Below are 21,886 nucleotides of genomic sequence, written 5' to 3' on the forward strand. Positions count from 1 at the left end.
CCATGAGGTGTGCAGCCATCTCCCAGCTTGGCCTCCTGGAACAAATGCCTGGGCATCTGCAGCTCAGTGGTGCCCATATCCTGGTCTTGGGGGCGGGACTTTCATGTCAGCCCCCAGAGCTGAGGCTATCAGCACACCGCAGCACTTATTTCCTGGCACCAAAAGTCCAGGCTATCAAAGGATGGGTACAACCCAGATTTTGCAGCTGATATAGGTAATACAGGAGGCAGAAAAACAGTGTATCCCACTTTTTAGAATGAGCAGACAGTACTTTGGGATACAACAGTAAACAAAGGGATTTTTATTTTTCCTTTGCATAAATCCCAATGCCTTGATAGGAATGATCTGTAGTGCGTCAGAGGTTATCCCCTACCTGACACTGGACGTCTCGTGAAGGACTTTGCCTGCCTGTATCTCTCTGGGGATCCTGAGGAATGTCATTTCTTTTTTCAGCCAACAGCTGAGTTACCATTAGTACTATTAAATATATCCAATCCAAAATATGGCCATGGAAACTTCTTTATGTTTGATGGGTATGTACAAAGAAGGAAAGGGAGGAAGGAAAGAGAGGAAGGAAAGCAGTGTGTGATGGGGGGAAAGCTTTTCCTTTTTTCAGAGATGTACCTCAGAGATGACAGCAGTGCCCAGAGCAGGCTGAGTAATGCAGAGATGCGGTGACTCAAAGCCTCTTCCTGCTTTCCTGCCCACCATCACCACACTGAGTAGCTCTGAAAACAAACAAAGTGCATTTCAGTTCCTCAGGCAACCCTCTTCTACGTTTCTGAAACCGAGTGACACATCTCCAAACAAGCTGAGAAGAGAAACTAAATCTCCCAACAGATCAGGGCTCTGTGGGAACCACATCACCGGCCCCATCGCCCTCTCCATGGGGACACAGACACGCACACATGCCCACATGGCCATCACAGTGTGGCCAGGCCCAACGTGGCACCCAGTGGCCCAGGGCAGAGCACACAGGGCAGCCCACTGTGGTCACACCATGCTGGGGACCAGGACAGGACAGGACAGGCAGCATCGTATCCCCACCCAGAGCACGTCCCTGTGCTGCACCATTCCAATGAGCCTCTCTCGGTATTTTTAGAAGGTTTTGTATTTTTGCACTTGTACATACATACAGAAAAGCCACAAAAGCCATTTTGTTTATCTACTTGTCCTTTGTGCCACCAGATTTTCCATTTGACAAGCAGCTGGCAGGCCGTGCAATGACTCAGAGCAACGGTCTGCAAACCCAAACGTGCATCAGCCCTGTGCCTTTGCCCTGCTCTGCTGAGCTGTCTCATGGGCTCCTCTCCATTTCCTAACCAGTAATAAAGATCTTCATAAGACAGGGCTCATTTTCAAGGTATCTTCAACAACAGCCCCCATGCTGAGGGTTGAAATTGTCTTGGAGTGTTACATTCCTTACCTCAGCTGCCATGATTTGACATGAAATCTTTGAACATTTGCAAAGTGTAAGATGATGATGATGAGCACAGCCAGTAAGTTCCCAGCAGCTCCCGTTGAACTTCCCAATGAAATCAGAAAGGTGTTTTACAATGGATGCAGCTTCAGCAATCCAGAAGTGCATGAAGTATCTGCATGATTTGCTCCACCTGACTGTATCTCACTGCAATAAACGTCAGGATTTCACAATGGCTTTGCACTGTGCACTGTTCAGCATCATAGAATCATAGAATGGCCTGGGTTGCAAAGGACCTCAATGCTCATCCAGTCCCAACCCCCTGCTGTGTGCAGGTCGCCAACCAGCAGCCCAGGCTGCCCAGAGCCACATCCAGCCTGGCCTTGAATGCCTGCAGGGACGGGGCATCCACAGCCTCCTTGGGCAGCCTGTTCCAGTGCTTTCAGTATCTGAGAGTGGGTTTCACTGGAGCCCTCCCCGCCGTGTTCCAGGAGCAGGACATGGGGCGCTGAGCCCCGCAGCTTCCCCAGATCCCGGCAGCCTCCTCAGCCCGCAGCGCCGAGAGCCGCACTGCAGCGATCTGTTCGGCCACGAGAGGGCCCGAGAAGTCAGCGCCGACGGTTACCGCGCAGTGACTTCCTTCCTGCTCCGCTGGAAACCAATTTCTGAACAGCAAAGAGAGCTGCTGCGGGTTTGGCAGCGCTACGGAACGGGAGCGCTCCTCAGGAGCGCGCTGCTCTACCTCTGCATACCCGGAGCTGCGGCAGACACGGCCGGCGCTCGGCGGCTCGAGCAGGCTTTCCTGCGGGCTGCAGCCTTCCTGCCCTGCGTCCAGATCGCTGTGACTGAAACACCAGCCGCACATCTCCAAGGAGAGCTAAATGGAAAAGAACGGCAGTTAGCATCCCAGCGTGGCCCAGTGCCAGGGCCACTAACCCAGCTCTGGAATGCTCGGGAAGTGGTGGGAATGCCCCCAGGAGCAGACCGTGCCGTGTGCCACCGCGGTTCCCCGCCTCCCAGATCCACGGCCGTGCCCACACTCCTTACCAGGCAGAAGGAAGGCAGGAGGCATCCGTTCTCAGCAGCACGTGGCCCCGTACCTGAGGAGCACAGAGCTGGCACCTCAACACCGGTGTGCAGCAGTGACTGCAGCACAGTTGGCTGGCCTGGACACAAACATGGAACATCGGACTGGGCTCCTCTGGACCCAAAGAGCACTGAGCGTCCCTGAGCACCTCCACCTCCCAGCGTCCTACTGACGTGCCAGCGGGCGTTGGGCTCTCCAAGGGGAGCAGCCTGTGCTGGTGAGCCCCATCCAGCTGCTGCCGTCTTGAAAGCACGCACAGCACACCTCCTAGCAGCACTGTGCCCACAGCCAGAGCATCTCTGAGGCAGACTGCTTCCAAAGCACAGCAGCACACTTGCCTGAGCTCCCTGCAGCACCTGCAGGACAGAACTCACAAGCAACTGCCAGTTACACGGTGCTGACTGCAAGAGAACAAGAGAAGCCCACAGCATTCTGCAACAGTCGTGAACATCTCGATATGGCTTTGTAGCGGAGGATTTGGGCCAGCATATCTTTAAATTGAGCACAGCCCAACTTAAATTCCCAGGTTATGACCCTCTGGCCAAGGCTCTGCCACCTGCACAGCACAGGAGTTCTCCCTCACGGTCAGAGGGACCTTCCTGGGCTCCGGTGTGCCCTTGTCCTGGTGCTGGGCACTGCACAACAGAGCCCGGCCCCATCCCCTGCCCTTCAGCTGTGGGTCAGCTCTGCTCAGAGCCCTCAGCCTTCTCTCCTTTGGGCACACAGCCCCAGGGCTGCCTATGGCCGCCTCAGCCCTCCCCGCTGCCCTCCCAGCACAGACAACAAACAGAGCTCTGCACTTCATGGCAACACAACGGCAGAGTTGCTCAGTTTATTAAAATCTTCCCAACCTTTCTGAGAGTATATTGGTCTGTAAAATACGCATACAAAATACAGCATCTCTACTAATTATTTACATCCAGCAGCAACTTTAGCAACAGTTTTAAAAAGAACTTGCTGCAATGTACACAAGATTGGGTATTTCACAAGGTGCAGATTGAATTTCATCGCTAAGTTCTGAAGTATCGCAGTACTTCCAGATAAAGTATGAATGCTTCTGTATAGAACAGACAATTCAAGCTGGTTTTTGAGGTTGACAAAATGCTACGCATTTCTCTTTGGGGACTGAAAGAACCACAGCGGATTTAGACACAAATGTGATAGCTACTTTCAAAATACATTCGGTCTATTTATGCCAAAAATACATTCAGAGCCTTTGGTTACAGCTTATTGCACGTCTTATGTCCTGCAGAAATGCATTGTACCTCTGACTGCTTTCCTCCCCCATGTGCCCACAAAAGGTTCTGGGCACACAGAGCGGTTTCTCCCCAGTTCCCAACAGACAGAAGTGGTGTGAGATGGGATTTGCTATGGGGTTACGTGAGGGAATGAGTCCGGTGGAGCGCAAATGACCATAAGAACAGCGAAGTGCAAAAGAGATTGCAGTTTGAGTTTCTCATGGGGTATTTCATAGGGGAAGACTTAAGGAGACATAAAATAAAGGAGGTGCTAGAGAAAACGTTCGTTAATTCACTTTCCCTTTCAGTTCATGTTCTGCACGCATCATTGTAGGGTTTTACTACTAGTAAGCTTAAAAAAAAAGTAAATTCCCCCAGGTGAGAATAATGGCTTAAATAGGTCGGGAGGGCTGGGCGATGAGCAGCATCCAGCATCCCCAGGCCTGAAACATCCCACGAGCTGAAGAGTCTGCACTTTAAGTGCAGATTAGCAGCAGAGATTGTAATCTCTCTCTTAAGAAGCCCATGGCTCCCTAAGGAGCAAAGAAGTAACTGAGTATCACCTCTGTTATTAAACAGAGTTTACATGGAGGGAAAGGGTGATGGCAAGACAAATGTTGTGTTGTGTTTTTAAAGGGAGGGTACAGCTTACAAACATTTTAAAGCCCCATACAGCAACACCGGCCACCTGGCTCCCTTATGTTTACTGCAGTTTGTTAAGATGTATATTCACCTCTCAACAAAAGGCAAAAAAAAAAAAACACTGCAAAAAACACGGAGCTAAGGGAAAAGCAGGGAAAGCAGACCGATCCTTGTGGGAACCTCGCAGTGCCCTCACAGGGGTGAGGGTGGCACAAAGGAAGCAAAGCAGCAAGGAGAAATGACTCTCAGCCCACTGCTCTCAGTTTCACATCAGTTGTCCTACAGTTTCAGGGAGCTGATCTCAGTGGTTACCAGGTAGCCTTTTCCCACCCTGCAACCAACACCTCCAGGCTCTCTTTGCAGCACAAAGGGGTTTTTTCAAGTTATTCTCAATAGGAGCAAACTCTGAACCTCAGGTCTGCAAATCCTTTGATGCCCATGTGAGTATCACCATTGGGGTTACACACTTGCAGCATCTTAGGAAGTACCATCTGTTGAACTCTTGGTGAGGTTCATGCAGTAGAAGCAGATGAGAGTAAAATCCATCTGATGACTTTGATTACATCTCAGAAAGCAGGCTAGGCAAATTTTTCTGGCAATCTGGTAGAAATACTCTCACCATTCAGCAAACAGACCACAAAACAAGGCAGGGTTTGCACTGCTCAACACAGGCAGAAGCAGACAGAAATTATTCAAGGAGACACATTTCACTACATCCTACTTATGGGGCAATTAGCATCCACAGGAGTCCATAAAATCCTCATTTGTGCATCAGAAGGAAACATGGAATATTGATAATACTGATCATGCCACTCACTACAAGTTCAGCCCATTCCTCCATGCAGAAGCCCCTGCTCAAGAGGTTCCATGACAAATATTGAACATAAGGACCATAATCAGCCAAAATCTCACTTGCACAGAGCTGTGGTGCTACTCCGGATTTCTGCAAACCTTCACTACTTGGGGACGTCCCGGGCTTTAACTTCTCTGACCACCTGGATTTAGAAACACTACAGAAGCAAGATTGTTGCACAAGGTGTAATGCTGGCAAGCAAAGGCACGAAACCAAACACACAGCCGGGAGTGGGACAGAAGTCTTAGAGACTTCTAAGAAGCTGCTTAAAAATGCACACTTTCTCAGCTTCAGCAGAATTTCTCCCATTCCATCCCTATGATTCACCAGAATATTATTGCCTGCACTATCTTTCCTAGTGAAAAATCAATCGGCCTTTGATCGATGCACTCAGCTCGGATGAAAAGAACAAAATAACTTCCACTCCTGAGTATAATATTGTGTGTGAAACTGAGACAAGGAAAATAAAAGTTAAAAAAAAAAGCAAAACCAACAAAAACAGCAACAACAACAAAAACCAGGCTTTTGTTCACAATATTTATGCTCAGTGGAATTTTCATAGAATCATAGAATGGCCTGGGTTGCAAAGGACCACAATGCTCATCCAGTTCCAACCCCCTGCTGTGTGCAGGTCGCCAACCAGCAGCCCAGGCTGCCCAGAGCCACATCCAGCCTGGCCTTGAATGCCTGCAGGGATGGGGCATCCACAGCCTCCTTGGGCAACCTGTTCCAGTGCCTCACCACCCTCTGGGCGAAAAACTTCCTTCTAATATCCAACCTAAACCTCCCCTGTCTCAGTTTAAAACCTTTTTCACCTTATTTGCTTAGGTAAGGACAAATACAGTATTTAAAAATGCATTTTACTGACAGTCCCTTCTCAGATCCCTGCATCGAAGCAGCAAAAAGCTTGATGAGGTTTGGTCTTTTGCTGGGTTTGAGGATGAAGCGTGTGCTTTCTCTTGCAGACGTGCTTCAAGCAGCCCCAGCGATTTGCGGTACATTGGCTTTGACAAGGACAGAAAGCACAATAGCAGAAGGTACATTTACACCGACGTGTTTAAAGCTCCTTCCTGCTATTCACCTAGCGTCCCATCTTCCTCAGGCAGCCCAACCAGCAGCTTGCTGTACACAGCGAGAGCTACAGGTCAAAATGAGGCCCTTCCAGCGGCCAGCTATGAAGCCAGCTGGCAGCACTCTGTTCTGGGCACTTAAATACCGACCTGCGTCTCATGAGGTAGACCAAAAAGAAAAATAATATCACATGTCAACAAACGAACAGCAGAACGCAGTGCCCTCCTCCTGCTGGGAGCCGTTAGGTTTTGGAGTCCTCCTGCACACAGAGCTGTGAAATGGTCTTCTTGATGCGCAGAGCAGTGAGCCGTGCCGCACCATTGGCGTACCAGCACTCCCGCATGATCCGGCCCATCACCCGCAGTGCCTGCAAAGTGTCGTGGGGACAGGGGAGAACACTGGGCATCAAACACAGCTCTCTGGGACAGCAGCATAACAGCCATGCCGTTCGCTAGGAGCCACACCGACCGCCCTATGGCTCACTGAGCAACTCTGTCTGCATCCAGAGAGGCTTCCTAAAGAACTGCTCTTACCTCACAGCTCTGCCACTGGTTTGGAATATTTGGTCGGAGCTTCTGCTCACAAACCACCCTTCTCATATCTTCTATCGAGGGATCAGAAGGCACGACGTCGTAGTAAGGCAGCTGGTACTCCTCAGTGATCCCTAGAGAGATGCAGCAGAACGTCACAAGATGCACAGCAGCCCCAGGATAAAAGCATGGCTGATGTTTCCGTGGGCAAGGAGAAGGAACAGAGCAACTTTTGTGGCCATCTCATTTCCTGGTGGAGAACAAATCCTCAGCAACAGATTTATTTCCACCTTCACATCCTGCCAAGATAATTGAGAGTGCAGGGCCAGGGACACAGCTCCTTTAATTGCTCTGTGTTTATCTGGGATAAAAGCAATCCAGATTGCAAAACGCCGAGGGCAGACGGCTCACCTCCAACACAACACCTCCGTGCTATCTCCCAGTACACCAGCCCAAGAGAGTAGATGTCCGCACGCTTGAAGGACTCAAAGATGTTGGTGTTCATCGCGTCATCCAGTATCTCGGGAGCCATGTACCTTTAAAGGGGACACGGGTCACAGAATCACGCCCCGGCAGAATGGTTGGCTTGGAGGGGCCCTCACAGCCCCCCATTCCCCTGCCCTGGGCTGGCTGCCCCCTGTCCCATCCTGCTGCACCCATACCTCCTCGTCCCCACCCGCGGGTTCTGGGGGATGTCGATGGTGTTGAGCACGGAGTCGTGCTTCACTGCCAGCCCCAGGTCTGCGATGGCACAGCTCTCGTTCCTCTTCACCAGGATGTTCTTGGACTTCAGGTCCCTGTGAGCGATCGCCGGTTTGCCTGTTGATGGAAAGGAGAGTGCTGGCTGTTCCGATGGCCACAAAGAGAATTGTAATGTAATGAGTGAGCAAAAGAAAAGCGATTGCAATCAGCTTTGGTGCTCTTCCTTGTAAAAGACATGACAGTCGATCCCATTCCAAGTAAAGCTCTGCTTAATGCTATCCAATTAAAAAACAGCAACAAGACCTTGAAGGTGTTTTTGTTCAAATGTTTGCATTTCAGGGACAGAACTGCTAAATTCCACTCCGAAGTCATGTAGGGAACTGCTCATCAGTGCACCCTCCAGTGGCTGCTCCTACAAACACTCACTTATGATGACTGGAGCATGCCAGGAGTGCCTGGGAGAGCCTGACCAGCTCTGCTGAGCCATCACATAACAGCAGAGAGCTTTGTCTGATTATAGAGCAGATCTTCATGTCTGACTGGCAAGGAAGGGTCTGTTTGGGCTGTACTCCCAAAAAAAAACAGTGCTGAAGTTCAGAAAATTTGCATTTTAAAAGCTGAGAGGACTGCAAACTCAGTCGGGCTGACTGTTTCCTATCTTCCGTTTGCACTGTATCACCTACACTTACGCTAAGAGCATTTCTTGCACTGCAACAGCATGTAGAATGCTCTACTGCCAGCTAAGCATTTCTGCCAGCAGCACTGCAGTCCCTTAATGCAGGTGAAGATAGGATCAGGAGGAGGAGGAGGAGCGCTCACCCTGCGTGCCCACGATCTCCATGTGCAGGTGTGCCAGGCCGCTGGCGATGGACAGTGCCAGCCTCACCATGCCCTCCGCCGTCACCGTGCCCCTGTTCAGGTAATCAAACAGGGAGCCCTGCTCGTGGTACTCGGAGACGAGCCACAGCTGGGTCCAGGTCCCGTTGTCTGTCAAGAGGAAGCAAGGAGATGCAGCTGCCTAAGAGAAGGACGAGCCCTCCCTGCCCTTTGGCCAGCGCCCACCCCAGCCCACAGACTGCCCAGACGGGGTCTCAGAGCACCCAGAGCCCTCCCCAGGCAATGTGCGGTGATGGTCTGCTTCCCAGCCAGCCCTCAGCTGTGAAATGGAATCAGGAAACGCCATCGTACCCTTGTTATCAGCAGCAATAAAGCCCAGGATGTTCTCATGTCTCAGCATAACCGTCTGATAAATCTCTGCCTCCCGGAACCAGGACCGCTCGTCTCTCGAGGAGAAGATTTTCACAGCCACGTCCTCCCCGCACCACTTCCCACGCCACACTTCTCCGAAGCGGCCCTTCCCTACGATCTCCTGCAGAACGATGGTCCTCGCAATGGTTCTCTGTACGAGCAGAGGTAAGCCTGGTTCAAAAAGAAAGCATAGCATCGGTGAAACACTTCACCAGCAGCTTTCCAAGGCCGAAGTCAGAGGTCTTCCAGTGAGTTGGCAGACAACAACGCTTCCCCAGATCAAGTTTTCAATTTTACTTTCCATCTGATGCACATCTCCCACTGCTGGACATCAGACAGCCGAGGCCACACTGCACCCAGCACAGCCCACACCGCCCTGCCCTGCACAGAGAACGCAGCGGGCTCAGCCCAGGCTGCCCTGTGTCACATTCACCTCTCAGAGATGGGCCATATCCCCAGGGCTGTGAAATACCAACAGCAATAACATTTTTCTCGCTTGGAGCACGCATACCCACGCTCTGCCCCTATGGCTGTGTCTGCTGGGAATGCAAAAGCCATCAGAATTAATAGCATCCGACCTGCACTTGGTCTCTGCTGTGCACTCCTCTGAACAGGGAGTCATTTTCATGCATACGGAGCTCTACACGTGCTCCTGGTTTCCCGCTGGGCTGTGCCTTGGGCAGGCATGGAAAATCTGGTTAATTAAACTCAGCACCCTTCACATATTTCTCACCTATTAATAAGATGAAGCACAATATGTGTATTTTTTCAGATAAATAAATATCCTAGTTAGAACAAATCGGGCCACACAAACTAGATGTACCACAGTGTGATGAACTGGAACTTGGAGATTTGCGATTCGCTGGCTTAGCACGTTCTCAGTACAGCAGAGCAGGCAGGATACAAGAAGGAGAATACGTTACAAAAGGTTGGGATTCTGCTCCATAGAAGTGTGTGCATTAATGGTATGCTGGTGCCCTCGGGAAGATCCTGGAGCACCTCTCTGACTCACCCAGCTCTGCGGCCAGCCACAACACATCAGCAGTAATGCCTCCGTTAGCACTGGCAGCAGACATCTGAATCATGCTGCGTTAACTTCTGTACCAGAACAAGGGATTGAGCTTGGCTACCTGACAAGACCATCCACCAAGGCCCTGCTGCCTTCCATTCACTTGCTCAGCACGGGACTCACAGTGCCCACACTCAGGGTACTCTGCACAAGCACTGCCAGCACTTGGAACCTGCTTCAGGAACCTGCACTGGGGAACCCCAGAGCTCCCTTCCAAATCAGATGGTTCAGGGATTTTGATGTCCCCAATGGCCTAAAGGGGTGGTTTGCAGTGGGACCAGATGATCTTAGTGATCTTTTTCAACTTTAGTCACAAAACCATAGAATGGCTTAGAATCATAGAATCACAGAATCACAGGACGGCCTGGGTTGCAAAGGCCCACAGTGCTCATCCAGTTCCAACCCCCTGCTGTGTGCAGGTCGCCAACCAGCAGCCCAGGCTGCCCAGAGCCACATCCAGCCTGGCCTTGACCTGCCTGCAGGGATGGGGCATCCACAGCCTCCTTGGACAACCTGTTCCAGTGCCTCACCACCCTCTGGGTGAAAAACTTCCTCCTAGTATCCAACCTAAACCTTCCCTGTCACAGTTTAAAACCATTCCTCCTTCTCCTATCAACCTATGTAAACAGTCATTCCCCCTCCTGTTTATATGCTTCAAGAACTGGAGGAAGGTTAGGTTGGATGGGACCATAAAGATCCTCTAGTTCCAACCCCCAGCAGCAGCTCAGGCTGCCCATGGCCCCATCTATGGCCTCGGGCACCTGCAGGGATGGGGCACCACACATCTATGGCCCAGAAGCAGGACAGACGCCGGCGGGCTGCAGATGCAGCTCACACAGACGCCCACATACCAGAGCCGGAGCCAGACGTCGTCATGTCGTAAATGAGGTCCTTGAGCGTCTTGCCCGCGCTGACCAGGTTGCACTCGGAGAGCGGCTCCTCCACGTTGGGCGGCTTCGTCCTGCCGCGGGCGCAGCGCCGGCCCTGGCAGCCGCAGGCAGCCAGCACTGCCACGAGGGACAGGACGCAGATGGGCACGGCCACTGTCGCTGCCAGCACCACGGGACCCACGGCGGCACGACCGGGGGACTCGGAGGCTTTAGGGAGAGACGAGGGAAGAGGTGGGAGAAACAGATGGTCAGTGAGGGACTGCTGGGGGCTGAGCTGTGCCGTGACCCAACGGCTCGCAGCCCACGGGGAGCAGGGCCCCGCCTGCTCCTTCGGGTTTGTGCATGGATTTCTCGGCGCCAGCCCAGCCAAATGCAGGGCCTTGGAGAAGCTGCCTCCCTAACACCTCTTGGGTCTAATGAGGCATTAACAGGATTCCTAAGGCAGAACACTCGGAAAACTTGTGCTCACAAGCTGTGTTTTACAAGGGTCAGGAGAATGGACTGTCCCACACCACTTTCTGCTTTAAAATGATATGGGAAAAGCACACGGCAAGAGGCTGCAGGAACACATTACTAAGGGATTGCACATCCATACACAGACTCCTAAGGCCTAAGGAGTTGTGAATAATCTAAATAAGCAAACAAACAAACAAACAGCCACTCAGAATCAAAAAACACCGAAGCACAAGTACCCTATGGCGGATCCACAGACTATCAAAGCCTGGGGAACCGTGCACCTCACACCCCACAAAGTCGGCCCCGGAGCAGCTACAGAACACCCAGAGCCTCTCTCCCTCCAGAGAGCACTCAGCAGTGTGCACACAGCACTTCTGGGGGCAGCGGGGCTCTCTGGGTGCTGCACAGCCCCAGCACTGGTCTGTGTTGTGGAGGAGGAGGAGGAGGAAGGATGTGGAGCTTCCCAGCCCAGCTGAAGGTTACGCTCCTCCAGGTGCAGTGACACCAGCCGCAGTTTCTCCCAGAGCAGAGCACAGTGCCAAGATGTGCCCTCGGCAATGCAGGGGTGCCGGGCTGTGATCAGCTGTGCAGAGCTGCCTTCTTCCTTCTGCCCAGCTTTGACCAAGGGAAAAAGAAAACAGAGTTTTAACATGTTGTTAACAGGTCTGCGTCTGTTTGCAGTGTGCAGCTCAAACCGCTCTGCAAACAGAAGTTTCAGACAGATCCACTCGCGAGGCTGACATCCAGCACCAGGGATGCAAACAGACACCAACTCCACGACCTAAGCAGCACTTTTGGAATGAAATGGACTTCAGCAACACTTACAGGTCTGCTCTGAGACTGCTGCTGCAGGGTGGGAGCTCAGGGTGGGGCACAGAAGGGGAGGGGTTGGAGGATGGGGTTCCCAGAACAGCTTGGGTCTGCACTGAGCTCCTTGGGGACACAGAGGCCCCCCGCCCAGGGAAGCCTGCTGGGAGGAGCAGCTGGAGCCCGCAGCAGCCATCTCCTAGCACTGGTAGGGAAGGCAAAGCACTGGTGGCAGCCACTCCGGTCCTGGCCAGGCCTGCACAGAGCACGCATAGGAGACTCGGGAATTACCAGCGCTGTGGTTTCTGCTGCACCTCCCAGCGCTGACCCCACAGCGCAGCTCCTGCAGCCACAGCTCCACCTCTGGGCTCACAGCCGGCACCCGTGGGGCTGCTCCAAAATCACATCCCGGGGAGGGACAAACAGTGCCAGTGCAAAACACACAGCACGCGCCGAACAAACAGCAATTCAGGACCAAATCACCAAATGAGTGTGGTAATGTTTACAGAATTGTGCAACGCTCAACTCTTTGGGAAATAAGAAAACCTCTCATGGATACCTAAAGCACTAAAATCAACACCATTAATCAAAACATGTTGCAATTTCTTATTTCTAATCTATTATTGACTTACTGATCAGGAATAGGCCCTGCAGATGTGTTGTCATGTATGAAACAAAAATAGAACATCTGGCAACCTCCAGCAATTTCACAATGTGGTGCAGCTCTCTTCCAAGTGGTGTAAACAGGAGTGCTTTCAGGCAGGAAAAAAAGAAGGATGGTTCTCTTTGCTCCCATGGAAAAGACATTCTCTCACACAGCACCTGCCTGGCTTTTGATATGCCACCTTAAGACTCCCGAAAGCACAAAACTATTCATATTTAAGTTACCAAACTTTTCAGAGATGGAAAAAGAAAACCAAAACCATTCTTTCCATTGCTGTAAGGAAATACATTGCATTTAATGCAGAGTTCCATGACTGCAGGCTTTCAGGACATCCGGAAAGCAGCTGGGAAAGGGCTGCCGAAGGGTGCCGAGGTTCAAGGAAAGCCATCGGGGATACAGCTGTGAGATAAACAGAGCATTATCGAAATTGCTGTTTCCCTGCCCCTGCCCCCACCTCCCCTTCCGCTGCCTGTGCTCTTACAAATCCCCGCAGAGGACGCGGATCTGGGACAGGCGAGGTGCGTGCAGCCAGCAGCGCACACGGAGCGGCCACGAAGGCTGCAGCACCGCCTGCAGGGCTTCTCAGGGCGGGCATCCCCAGGGCACAGCGCTGAGCTGCGCGGACGGAGGAGCAAATGAGTTCGGGCTGAGGGCACCGAGAGCTGCGCGCAGCACCCCTCCCGCCCCCCGCTTTTTCCGGTCCTGACCCCGTCCTGATGGCCAGGCTGCCGCAGACCGAAACGCCTCCGTCAGAAAACAAAGCGGAAAGCGGCCAGCTGGATGAAGTGGCTGCAGCACAACACGACCTGCAGTAACACACGCTGTCAGCGCTGCGCTCCAGCACCGGCTCCCGCACTCATCCACTCAGAGGAACCGAAGTGGCCGCGCAGAAGGGAGAAAAATATATCAAAATATCTCCCGGCCTCTCCTTTTGTGCTCCACTCTCCATCCTCCCTGCTCTTAGCCATCAGCGCATTCTGGGAAGTTACTGGAAAGCCTCTTCACTCACTATCTGCAGCTTCCTCCGAACTCTGTTCTTCACCAAGTTAGTGCTGGGAAGGCAAAGTGAAGCGTTGTCGTCCTGCTCAGTAACAGACAATTAATGCCAATTTTATAAGGTTCACATTTTATAATGTGAAATTTGTAAAAGCTCTCATACAGCAGTGTCCACTTCTTGAATACTGACACTTAAGTGAATGGAATGCACAGATAAAGGTTTTGGTGTCTTGAGGTGCTTTCAAGCAGGTAAATATAATGGAGTGTCATTATCCACAGAATGGAACACCTCTCCTGTGAGGACAGGCTGAGAGCTGGGGGGCTGAGTAGATGGAGAAAAGAAGGCTGCGGGATGACCTGGGAGCAGCCTGTCAGTATCTAAAGGGGAGAGACAAGAAAGAAAGGACAGATCCTATAGCGGGGTCTGCGGTGATAGAACAAGGGGAAATGGCTTCAAGCTCAAGGAAGGGAGATTTAGGTTAGATATAAGGAAAAGGTATTTTACAGTAAGGGTGGTGAGGCACTGAACAGGTTGCCCAGTGATGTGGTTGATGCCCCGTCCCTGAAGACACTCAAGGCACGGCTGGATCAGGCCCTGGGCAACCTGATGGAGCCGTGGTGTCCCTGTGCATTGCAGGGGAGTTGGACTGGATGGCCTTCAGAGGTCCCTTCCAACTCTAAGGATTCTATGACTCTATGTTCATACAAAACCTACAGGCAATATTGAAAAGAGGGAGAGAGAGGGAGAGAGGCAGAGAACGTTGCCTGGCAATTAGTCTTCCAGTACAAGCCATCTTTTCCACCAACATGGACATACACAAGGGACGTGTATCCAGCTCTATCCCACTTTTTCTCTCCCTGCTGCACATTCCCATGCTGCAGGTGTGAGCAGCAATGGGTGCTGCCAGTGCCTCCATGCCGGCTGGGCAGCAGCAGGGAGAGCCGTCAGTCCAACTCACACCTCTTGTCAACCCCACGGCTACTCATTCTGCCCCACAAAGCTCTGCCACTTTGTGAGGAAGGGCCCCTCATTATTGTGGTTTAAATAGCAGAAACCTGGGGTACATTCAGAGCAACAACAAAACCCCCATCACTGCAAACTACTTCTGCGCTTTGGAACGTATCGTCCCCTAATGCAGAAGTATGGTAACGAAATCATGGCAGCGAGTGCATGAAAAGCAGATGGGAAGCCTGCATCTGCCCCCAGAAAGGTTTGTCTTCACACACTGTGAAAAGCTCAGCTCAGAACAGGAGCAGCCTCCTCTCGTGCAAAGCAGCAATGGGAACTGTGCAGCTGAACACAGCACACAGGTGTGGCCCGAGGAATGCTTTGCTCTGATGGAGCCTGAACACAGTTGGCACACAGCTCCTCCTCTGCAGATACCCAAGCCCAGCGGGGTGCACTCTGTGCCGCTGCTGTAGGGAGCTGCTTCGGGCGGGTTGGACCAGAAAGTGCCAGAGAACCCTTCCAGCCCTGCAGTGCTGCGATACAGCGAGGGCTGTGTGAAGAGGGGCTGTCAGGGCAGGCACTGTCACTTTCTGACTACCATGAGTTCCCCTAAATGTTCAGAGGAAAGGGCTCAGGCTAAAAATTAATTAATTTTCTCTGGTGCTGAAATACAAAACCAGAGATTTCACAAACCCAGCCCAAACATTGGGAACAGACATGTCTCCATTCTCAGCTGTAGGCAGCAGCTTCTCCCAGGCCCCAGCATCTCAGCCTACACAAGTGTGGCGCTTTGCTTCTGCATTTCTGGAGCTCAGCTACCACTGGCATCTCCCTTCTGCTGTCAGCTGGAAGATGTGCACCTGAACAACCCTTAGCCATGAGCAGCAGGCACGGTTCGTTCCCATGGATGAGATTCACAGCTCTCCTCCCACCCTTTCCCTGTGGTCACCTGCCTATTGCTCACATATCGAATGGTGTTACAGGAGCATTTCATCCTGCCAAGTATTAACAGAGTGCTTTCACTGTGCTGCTAACGATAGCAGCTTGAGTGGAAGCTGTAACTATAAATTACACATTAATCCACATCTTTCTTACCTGTAAGATCTCTCACTGCTCTAAGTACATCAAAAGCTGTCATCTGATAAAGCTGAGTATTTGACAGCTTACTGTAAAGCTTGGATTAGACACAAACCCGGGAGAGAAGGGTGAAGTATTTTGCCAATAATTAAATCTAAAACCAGTGCAAACATACATTTTTTAAAGGACCAAACCAACTCCATTGCACAGCAATGGCTCCAGCACTGTGCAGTGCACTCAGCTCCTCCATCCCTGGGAGGCAGGAATTTCATTCACACCTTGTGTCTGCTGGGCAGGCATTGCTAACACAACCAAGCTCTGAGCAAGGCCGTCCACAGGCTGCTCCCCTGTGCTGCATGGGCCAAAAGCTGAAGGCAAACCTGCCTGCTTGCTGAGACACCAGGACTCCCCCCCGACAACGACAACCACAAACACCACCCCCTCAGCTTCAGTTCTGCTGCCAGCCCCCCGAGCAGCACCCAGCCACGCTCTGCCCACGCCAGCGCAGGCACTGCAGCGCCGCAGCACGCACCTACGGGCAGGCGGAGGGTGATGTTGTTGCAGAAGTCGGTGTAGCAGCACTCGGTCTTGGTGATGTTCTTGGAGCTGTGGCAGAAGACCTGAGCGTTGAGCTCCGGGAGGGACACGCAGGATTTGATCACCTCCTCCTTGCCGTTGGTCAGCATGACCGAGGCCCAGCACGCTCCCTCCGTCTGGCAGGTGAAGTTGGTGTGCTCGCACAGCTGGCACACGCACTGGAGCCCTGCAACACACGGTTCTGTGAGGACAGGGCGAGCGGTGCTCCTGCAGCACCCCGCCCACCTGCCCTGCCCCACCATGGACCCGTGGGATGCGTTCTGCACACCTCCGCTGGGTCAGCGGCACCTGCAAGACGGAACTCTGCTCTGGGGTCTGCACAGAATAAAAAAGCATTATCCTTGCACCATCCTGTTGCTTTGGGAACACGGCCAGGCTGCAGAGCACTATTTATTTTACTTAAAGATGACGTCTAAAAAGCAAAACCGCGAGGTGACTCAAATCTCTGATGGGCACCAGGGCCAGAAGAGCACCGTTCCATCGCTGAGCCACGCTCAGGAAGGCAGCGCAGCCCCGCACGCACTGCAGTCCTCTCTGCCGGGCACCACCTGCCCAAGCCAGGAGCTCCACCAGGCTGTGCCACCACACTTGATCACACACATCGCACAGCACACCCAGCCAGCGGAAGACGACAGCACAGAGAGCGCCCACCCCTCCGCGTAACCTACTGCATCCAAAGCCCACATCTGAGGAGGGACGCAGCCGAGGCAGAGCGAGCTCTGGCAGACATCACCACGAATCCGATTTCCGTCTCTGCCACACAGTTTGTTGTCTTTACAGCAATCTTCATCCCGTGCTACAAGGAACAGCTTACGGTGTTTATCCTCAGCTCGGGCCCTACAAACTTCCCTGGCACCACATGCCCGTGTTTATCCCACCCGCAGGCAGGCAGGGCTGCAGCTCTGTGCAGGGAGAGCACAGCCACCCAGTGAGCTGCTCTGAGATGCATCATCATGGTCCTGGGGTGGGCAGGGGTGAGACCCGGCACATCCAGGGAAATGAGACATCAGGAGGGAAAACACTTCGTCACTAACGCTGCAAAACAAAAGCATTACTTGAGGAAATGAAAACAAACTGCTCCTGCAGGGTATTCAGTGATTCAGATACGCCATTATGCTGCTTTCTCTCACCTTCTCAAGGCTAAAAATAAAATAGGAAATGGTCTTTCAATGCCATTCTCAGTAGATAACTGTGTTATCTATACCCTGACACTCTGTGGTGGTTTCAGATGAGCGCAGGGGGAGAGAAGGGCGCCCCGGAGCCCTGTGTGCCCGCTCTGGCCGAGCTGGGGCCATCAATTATTGCCCAAATGAAGGGCTTCACCCTTCCACCTGGAGCCTATTCACAGCCGGGGGCTGGAGCTGACATGTGTCCAACAGCCAGCTCACTGCAGGCAGAGCGAAGCACCGCTGCACGAAGGTTGGCATTTCCTGCTGCTGTGCTCAGAGTGCTCTCTTGGAGCCCAGGTCCAGTTTTCCTATTAGTTCTGGACGTTCTGCTTGAAACTGACCCATCCCATTCACTGCCCGCAGCTGAAACCAGGGCTCTTCACCACAGAGTTCTTTCTTCAAGACCATTACACCTCGCAGAACAAAAAGTTTATGGGTACAAGCTGTCAGTACGGCCTCATCACAATATCACTGCTTCTGAAAGTGGAGTGTCCAGCCTCCAGGTGAACCCCCACCCCAGCAGAACACATCAGAGCCCCTCCACCAGCTCCTTCCAGCTCTGCTCTGGCCCTGACAGTCCCCACTGCCACCACCCTGTCCCATTTCTCTACTGAGCAGCCCCTCAGCTGCACGGTGCTCCTGCAGCCAGCCTGCAGTACTGCACAGTGTGCAGAAGAGGAGGGACGAGGGACAAGAAGGGCTTAAAAGGAAAGGATCAAAGGGGCAGGAGGAAAACACACTCCCAGATTTCAAAACAAGGCAGTCTTAATGCAGTAACAAGAACAACTCTGTTATTTACTCAAGCATGGCAACATTTCCCTTAACACATTGCATTCTCTTGTTGAGAAATTAGGAGAAAGAGGACAAGCGAAATCCTGCGGCCTCGCAGAGCTATGCCTGGCATCCAGCAGCCTCTGGCCCCACACACGCAGCCGTCCCACAGCCCCACGTCCCCACACAGGGATGGGCTGAGCCCCGGGGCTGCACGGCCCCTGCCCTGCAGAGCAGTTGGGGCTGACCTTACCCAGAGGGGCTGCAGTGCCAGGAGGGGCAGCGGGTGGGTTCACAGTGCCAAACTCACAAGGAAAGCCACTTCTAGCTAGAGAGACCATGTGGAATGGGTGCTTCGGCATCGTTAAGGATGTTTTTTCTTCTGTTCTTGCTATAGGAATTGCAACAGATGGAAGAACACGAGTTCCGACACCGGCTTAAGGACTGCAGCGAACAGTGACAGCAAGCAAAGATATGCAGTGCAGGTTTGGAAGTTAAACGGAAAGAACAGAGGATACATGTGCCATAGACTGACCCATATGTGGCATGGGCTGAGGCTGCAGGAGGAGGGGACTTGCTGCCTCCTGCGAGCTCTGCATTTAGCGCAGACTCCTCACTATGCAGATTAGCACGGCAGTAATCCTCCATTAAGTCATAATCTGCCACTATCCACAACGGTGAGCAGGTCCTGACTGTGCCTACCAGGCAGCAGAGTGCCTCAAAACGAAATCTGAGCGCAGACGTTGACCACGTGCAAAGAAACGTGCTGCCGTGAGGCAGAGCCGCTCTCACCTTTACCACGAGCCCATCCTGCTCCTCTCCAAGCAGCCGTGCAGAGCTTACAGCCAGTGCAGCTGTATGTGGCAGGGGGCCCCACGTCTGCTATGCCATGGCAGGGGCGGCCCAGAGGCGGCCGTGCTGCCCAGTGCCCCATCCCCATTAGGAGGAGCAGGGAAACACTGCCGGCACCGGTGGCACGTTGCAATGGGCACAGAGCCTGAAAGGCACGGAGCAGGTGGGGGTGAGACCAGCTCAGAATTGGGCTCTTCTGCGGAGTCTTAGAAAGAAATGGTAGCTCACATTGAGAAGATGAATGGGATCAGGGTGTAAGTCTTACCTCCACCACTTAGGATAAATCATCACAGAATCACAGAGTTATAAAGGCTGGAAAAGCCCTCTTGGATCCCCACACTCCTCCCCAGCCCACCCCCTGAAGAACGGGTGCCCTTGGAAACCTGGCTTTGAAGATGAAGATATGGATGTTTTGAAACTACTGCAATAAGAAGAGCAAAGTAGTTCAGATCAGTGCTTGCAAACCCAAAGTATCTCTGTTTCGCCTCATTCCACAGTGCCCACATACGTGCTGATGGAGGAGGCACTGAGGTGTGGGTTCTGCATCCAGCTCAGGTTATCTGCAATCCAACTCTTCAATATGTGTCACTTATTCTTGCTGCTGCAAAGCTGAAGATGAACCAACAACAGAGAGGTAAAATGCCACTTGCGTAAGAAAAACAGAATGTGCAAAGATCGTTTGTGCTGGAGAAGATCACTTCAGGAGCCACATCCAGCACAGAGCTGCTGCCTCTTCAGGCTCCAGTCGGACTTTGCTCTGCAGGGCAGAACAGCGAAGGGCAGCTCAGAGCCTGACAGCAGAGAGCTGCGAGGGGGGAAGCATTTCTGACCTGGGATGGAGTTATTACTCAAGCAGCTCGCCCTGTTATCTGCCCCCTGCTCACCTCCACGTCGCTGCTCTGTAGCCCCCAGTGGTACTGAGTCCAGATGGGTCCGGACTGAGTCCTGGACAGCCATCCACACCAGGTCAGACTGAGCCCTGGACAGCCATCCTCAGCGGCTGCTGAGGCCCTGAACCCACGCCACGCTGTGCCCCACCACATCCCACCTCCAGCTGCTCATCTGACCGCTCCCCACAGACCGCCCGGCGCTCACAGCACCAGGACTGGCTCTCAACACAACCCAACTCATTGAGCGTTAAGCACTTGGCATTCTCACTGCTTTATTATTAGACCTTTTATTATTATTGTTAAAGCTTTCCTTTTGTAAAAGCAATGGAAAAGAGCATCAGCTCTCACAGCCGTGAGAAGAGCAGCGCAGCCATACCTTGGCACAGAGCAGCACATTAAATCCTCCAGCAAAGGGGTACGACTGCTTTGCCACCACGGTACGTAGGGGTGCTTTCTGCTTTTGGTACATCACCACAGGCATTTCCACACTCCACAACAAACTGCACTGCAGAACCTGCCACAGGGCACCTCCACAACCGCTTTTATCAACAGCTGCGTGTTTTGCAATAGGGGAAAGACAAAGAGCTAAAGTTTGGTTGTTTGGATTTTAACATTGCACTTATTGCATAGCAAGAGCCCAGTTCTATGCTGTTCTCATTCATTTATCCCTGTTTGGCAGTTTTCAGCTGCAACCTGTTCTGAGCGGGGATCCACCTCTCCCAAATGCACAGCGTGTCTGAGGAGTCTCTCAAGAAATGGGAACAGTGCTGACATTGGGTGCCAGGTGAGCCCCCGGGCAGCACTGAGCAGCTCCCACCCCTCACTCCACGGCCCCTCCAGCACCCTGAGCAGCACAGGAGGGACTGCGGCACTGAGCGCGCTGCAGGCAGAGGAGATGGGTAGCAAAGGTGGTGGAGCAAAGGATTAAACTGCCAATAAACCCAAACACCAACCCAGCACAGACCTGAGAACAAGCCCCAGTTTCAAGCAAGTCCACCTGAGGGATGAGAACACACAGAACAGTGGGACAGCTCACCGTGTCTGCAGCAAAACCCTTCTCCTCTTAACCCTACAAACGTTCCCAAGCACTGAGATGCACTGATAGCTCCTCAGGACCCTGCAGTGCCCAGTGCAGCGCTCAGCCTCACTGGAGAGGCAGACAACCAACAGGGTGGGAAGAACAGAGAACAAACCCACAGCAATCCAAGAGAAAAAGCCATGCAAGATGGTTGAATACAACGATAAAGCCAACTCCTCTTTCCCAGGAGGGATCACGCAAGTCCTTTGACACGAGAGGCTTTGTCCCTTCCCATCAGCTGGGGCTGCAACCACCTCTGTGGCAGCAATCTGGGTATCACACCGTGAAACTGCCACGGTGGAGACACTGAGAGAAAAGCAAACTGCAGAGAGCCTAACAGAGTAACTCAGATCTGTTCTACTGCATGCTGTGCTGCTGCACCTTAAAGATAAAGGTCGTTCTGTAAGCCTGCACCTGAGACCCAGGGTTAGCTTTTAAAGGAAAGTACGAGTAGAGTGAACACCCCATAGTGCTATGAGGGAAGCAGCTGGCTTGGGAGAGGGCAGAGCAGGACACGGCTCTGCTGGTGGGGATGGGATGGGGCACGGCACTACCTCCGAGCCCCAAGGGAACACCGAGTGAATGCTAACACACTGCAGGACGAGATGCAGCGGGTACGGCCCGTCAGAACCCCCCGCTCAGGATCTTAAGAGACATCAGAGCCGGGGAGCGTGGGCTGGAACCAGCGCCGGACCGGCAATTCCCCGTAAATCCCACCTGACCTATTTCTGGCGGATACACGTTGATCATAATTAAATGCATTAAGCTCTTTAACCTCCCGAGAAACAACGCTGACCCCGGCCAGGCGGCGCACAGCGTTCGGAGTGCCG

The 21,886-nt window shown here is 52.6% G+C and overlaps 2 protein-coding genes across 2 annotated transcripts in view; one reads left to right on the forward strand and one right to left on the reverse strand.

Moving 5' to 3' along the window:
• Positions 1 to 5,978: 5,978 nt before the first annotated feature.
• ACVR1C (activin A receptor type 1C) lies at positions 5,979 to 16,510 on the reverse strand. The gene is made up of 8 exons (XM_010713959.3): positions 16,232 to 16,510; positions 10,712 to 10,957; positions 8,732 to 8,962; positions 8,363 to 8,530; positions 7,504 to 7,660; positions 7,253 to 7,377; positions 6,845 to 6,975; positions 5,979 to 6,678 (listed from the first exon to the last, which is right to left on the reverse strand). The coding sequence occupies exons 1-8, from the start codon at positions 16,383 to 16,385 to the stop codon at positions 6,553 to 6,555; spliced, it is 1,338 nt and encodes a 445-aa protein (XP_010712261.3). The 5' UTR covers positions 16,386 to 16,510; the 3' UTR covers positions 5,979 to 6,552.
• Positions 16,511 to 21,661: 5,151 nt separating this feature from the next.
• GALNT5 (polypeptide N-acetylgalactosaminyltransferase 5) overlaps positions 21,662 to 21,886 on the forward strand; it is an 8,618-nt gene continuing 8,393 nt past the window's right edge. The window contains exon 1 of the mRNA XM_010714076.3: positions 21,662 to 21,670. Coding sequence (XP_010712378.1) covers positions 21,662 to 21,670 — 9 coding nt within the window. The remainder of the gene's footprint in view (positions 21,671 to 21,886) is intronic.

This window comes from Meleagris gallopavo, chromosome 7 (assembly GCF_000146605.3).
Source record: "Meleagris gallopavo isolate NT-WF06-2002-E0010 breed Aviagen turkey brand Nicholas breeding stock chromosome 7, Turkey_5.1, whole genome shotgun sequence".
In the NCBI taxonomy this organism is placed as follows: domain Eukaryota; kingdom Metazoa; phylum Chordata; class Aves; order Galliformes; family Phasianidae; genus Meleagris; species Meleagris gallopavo.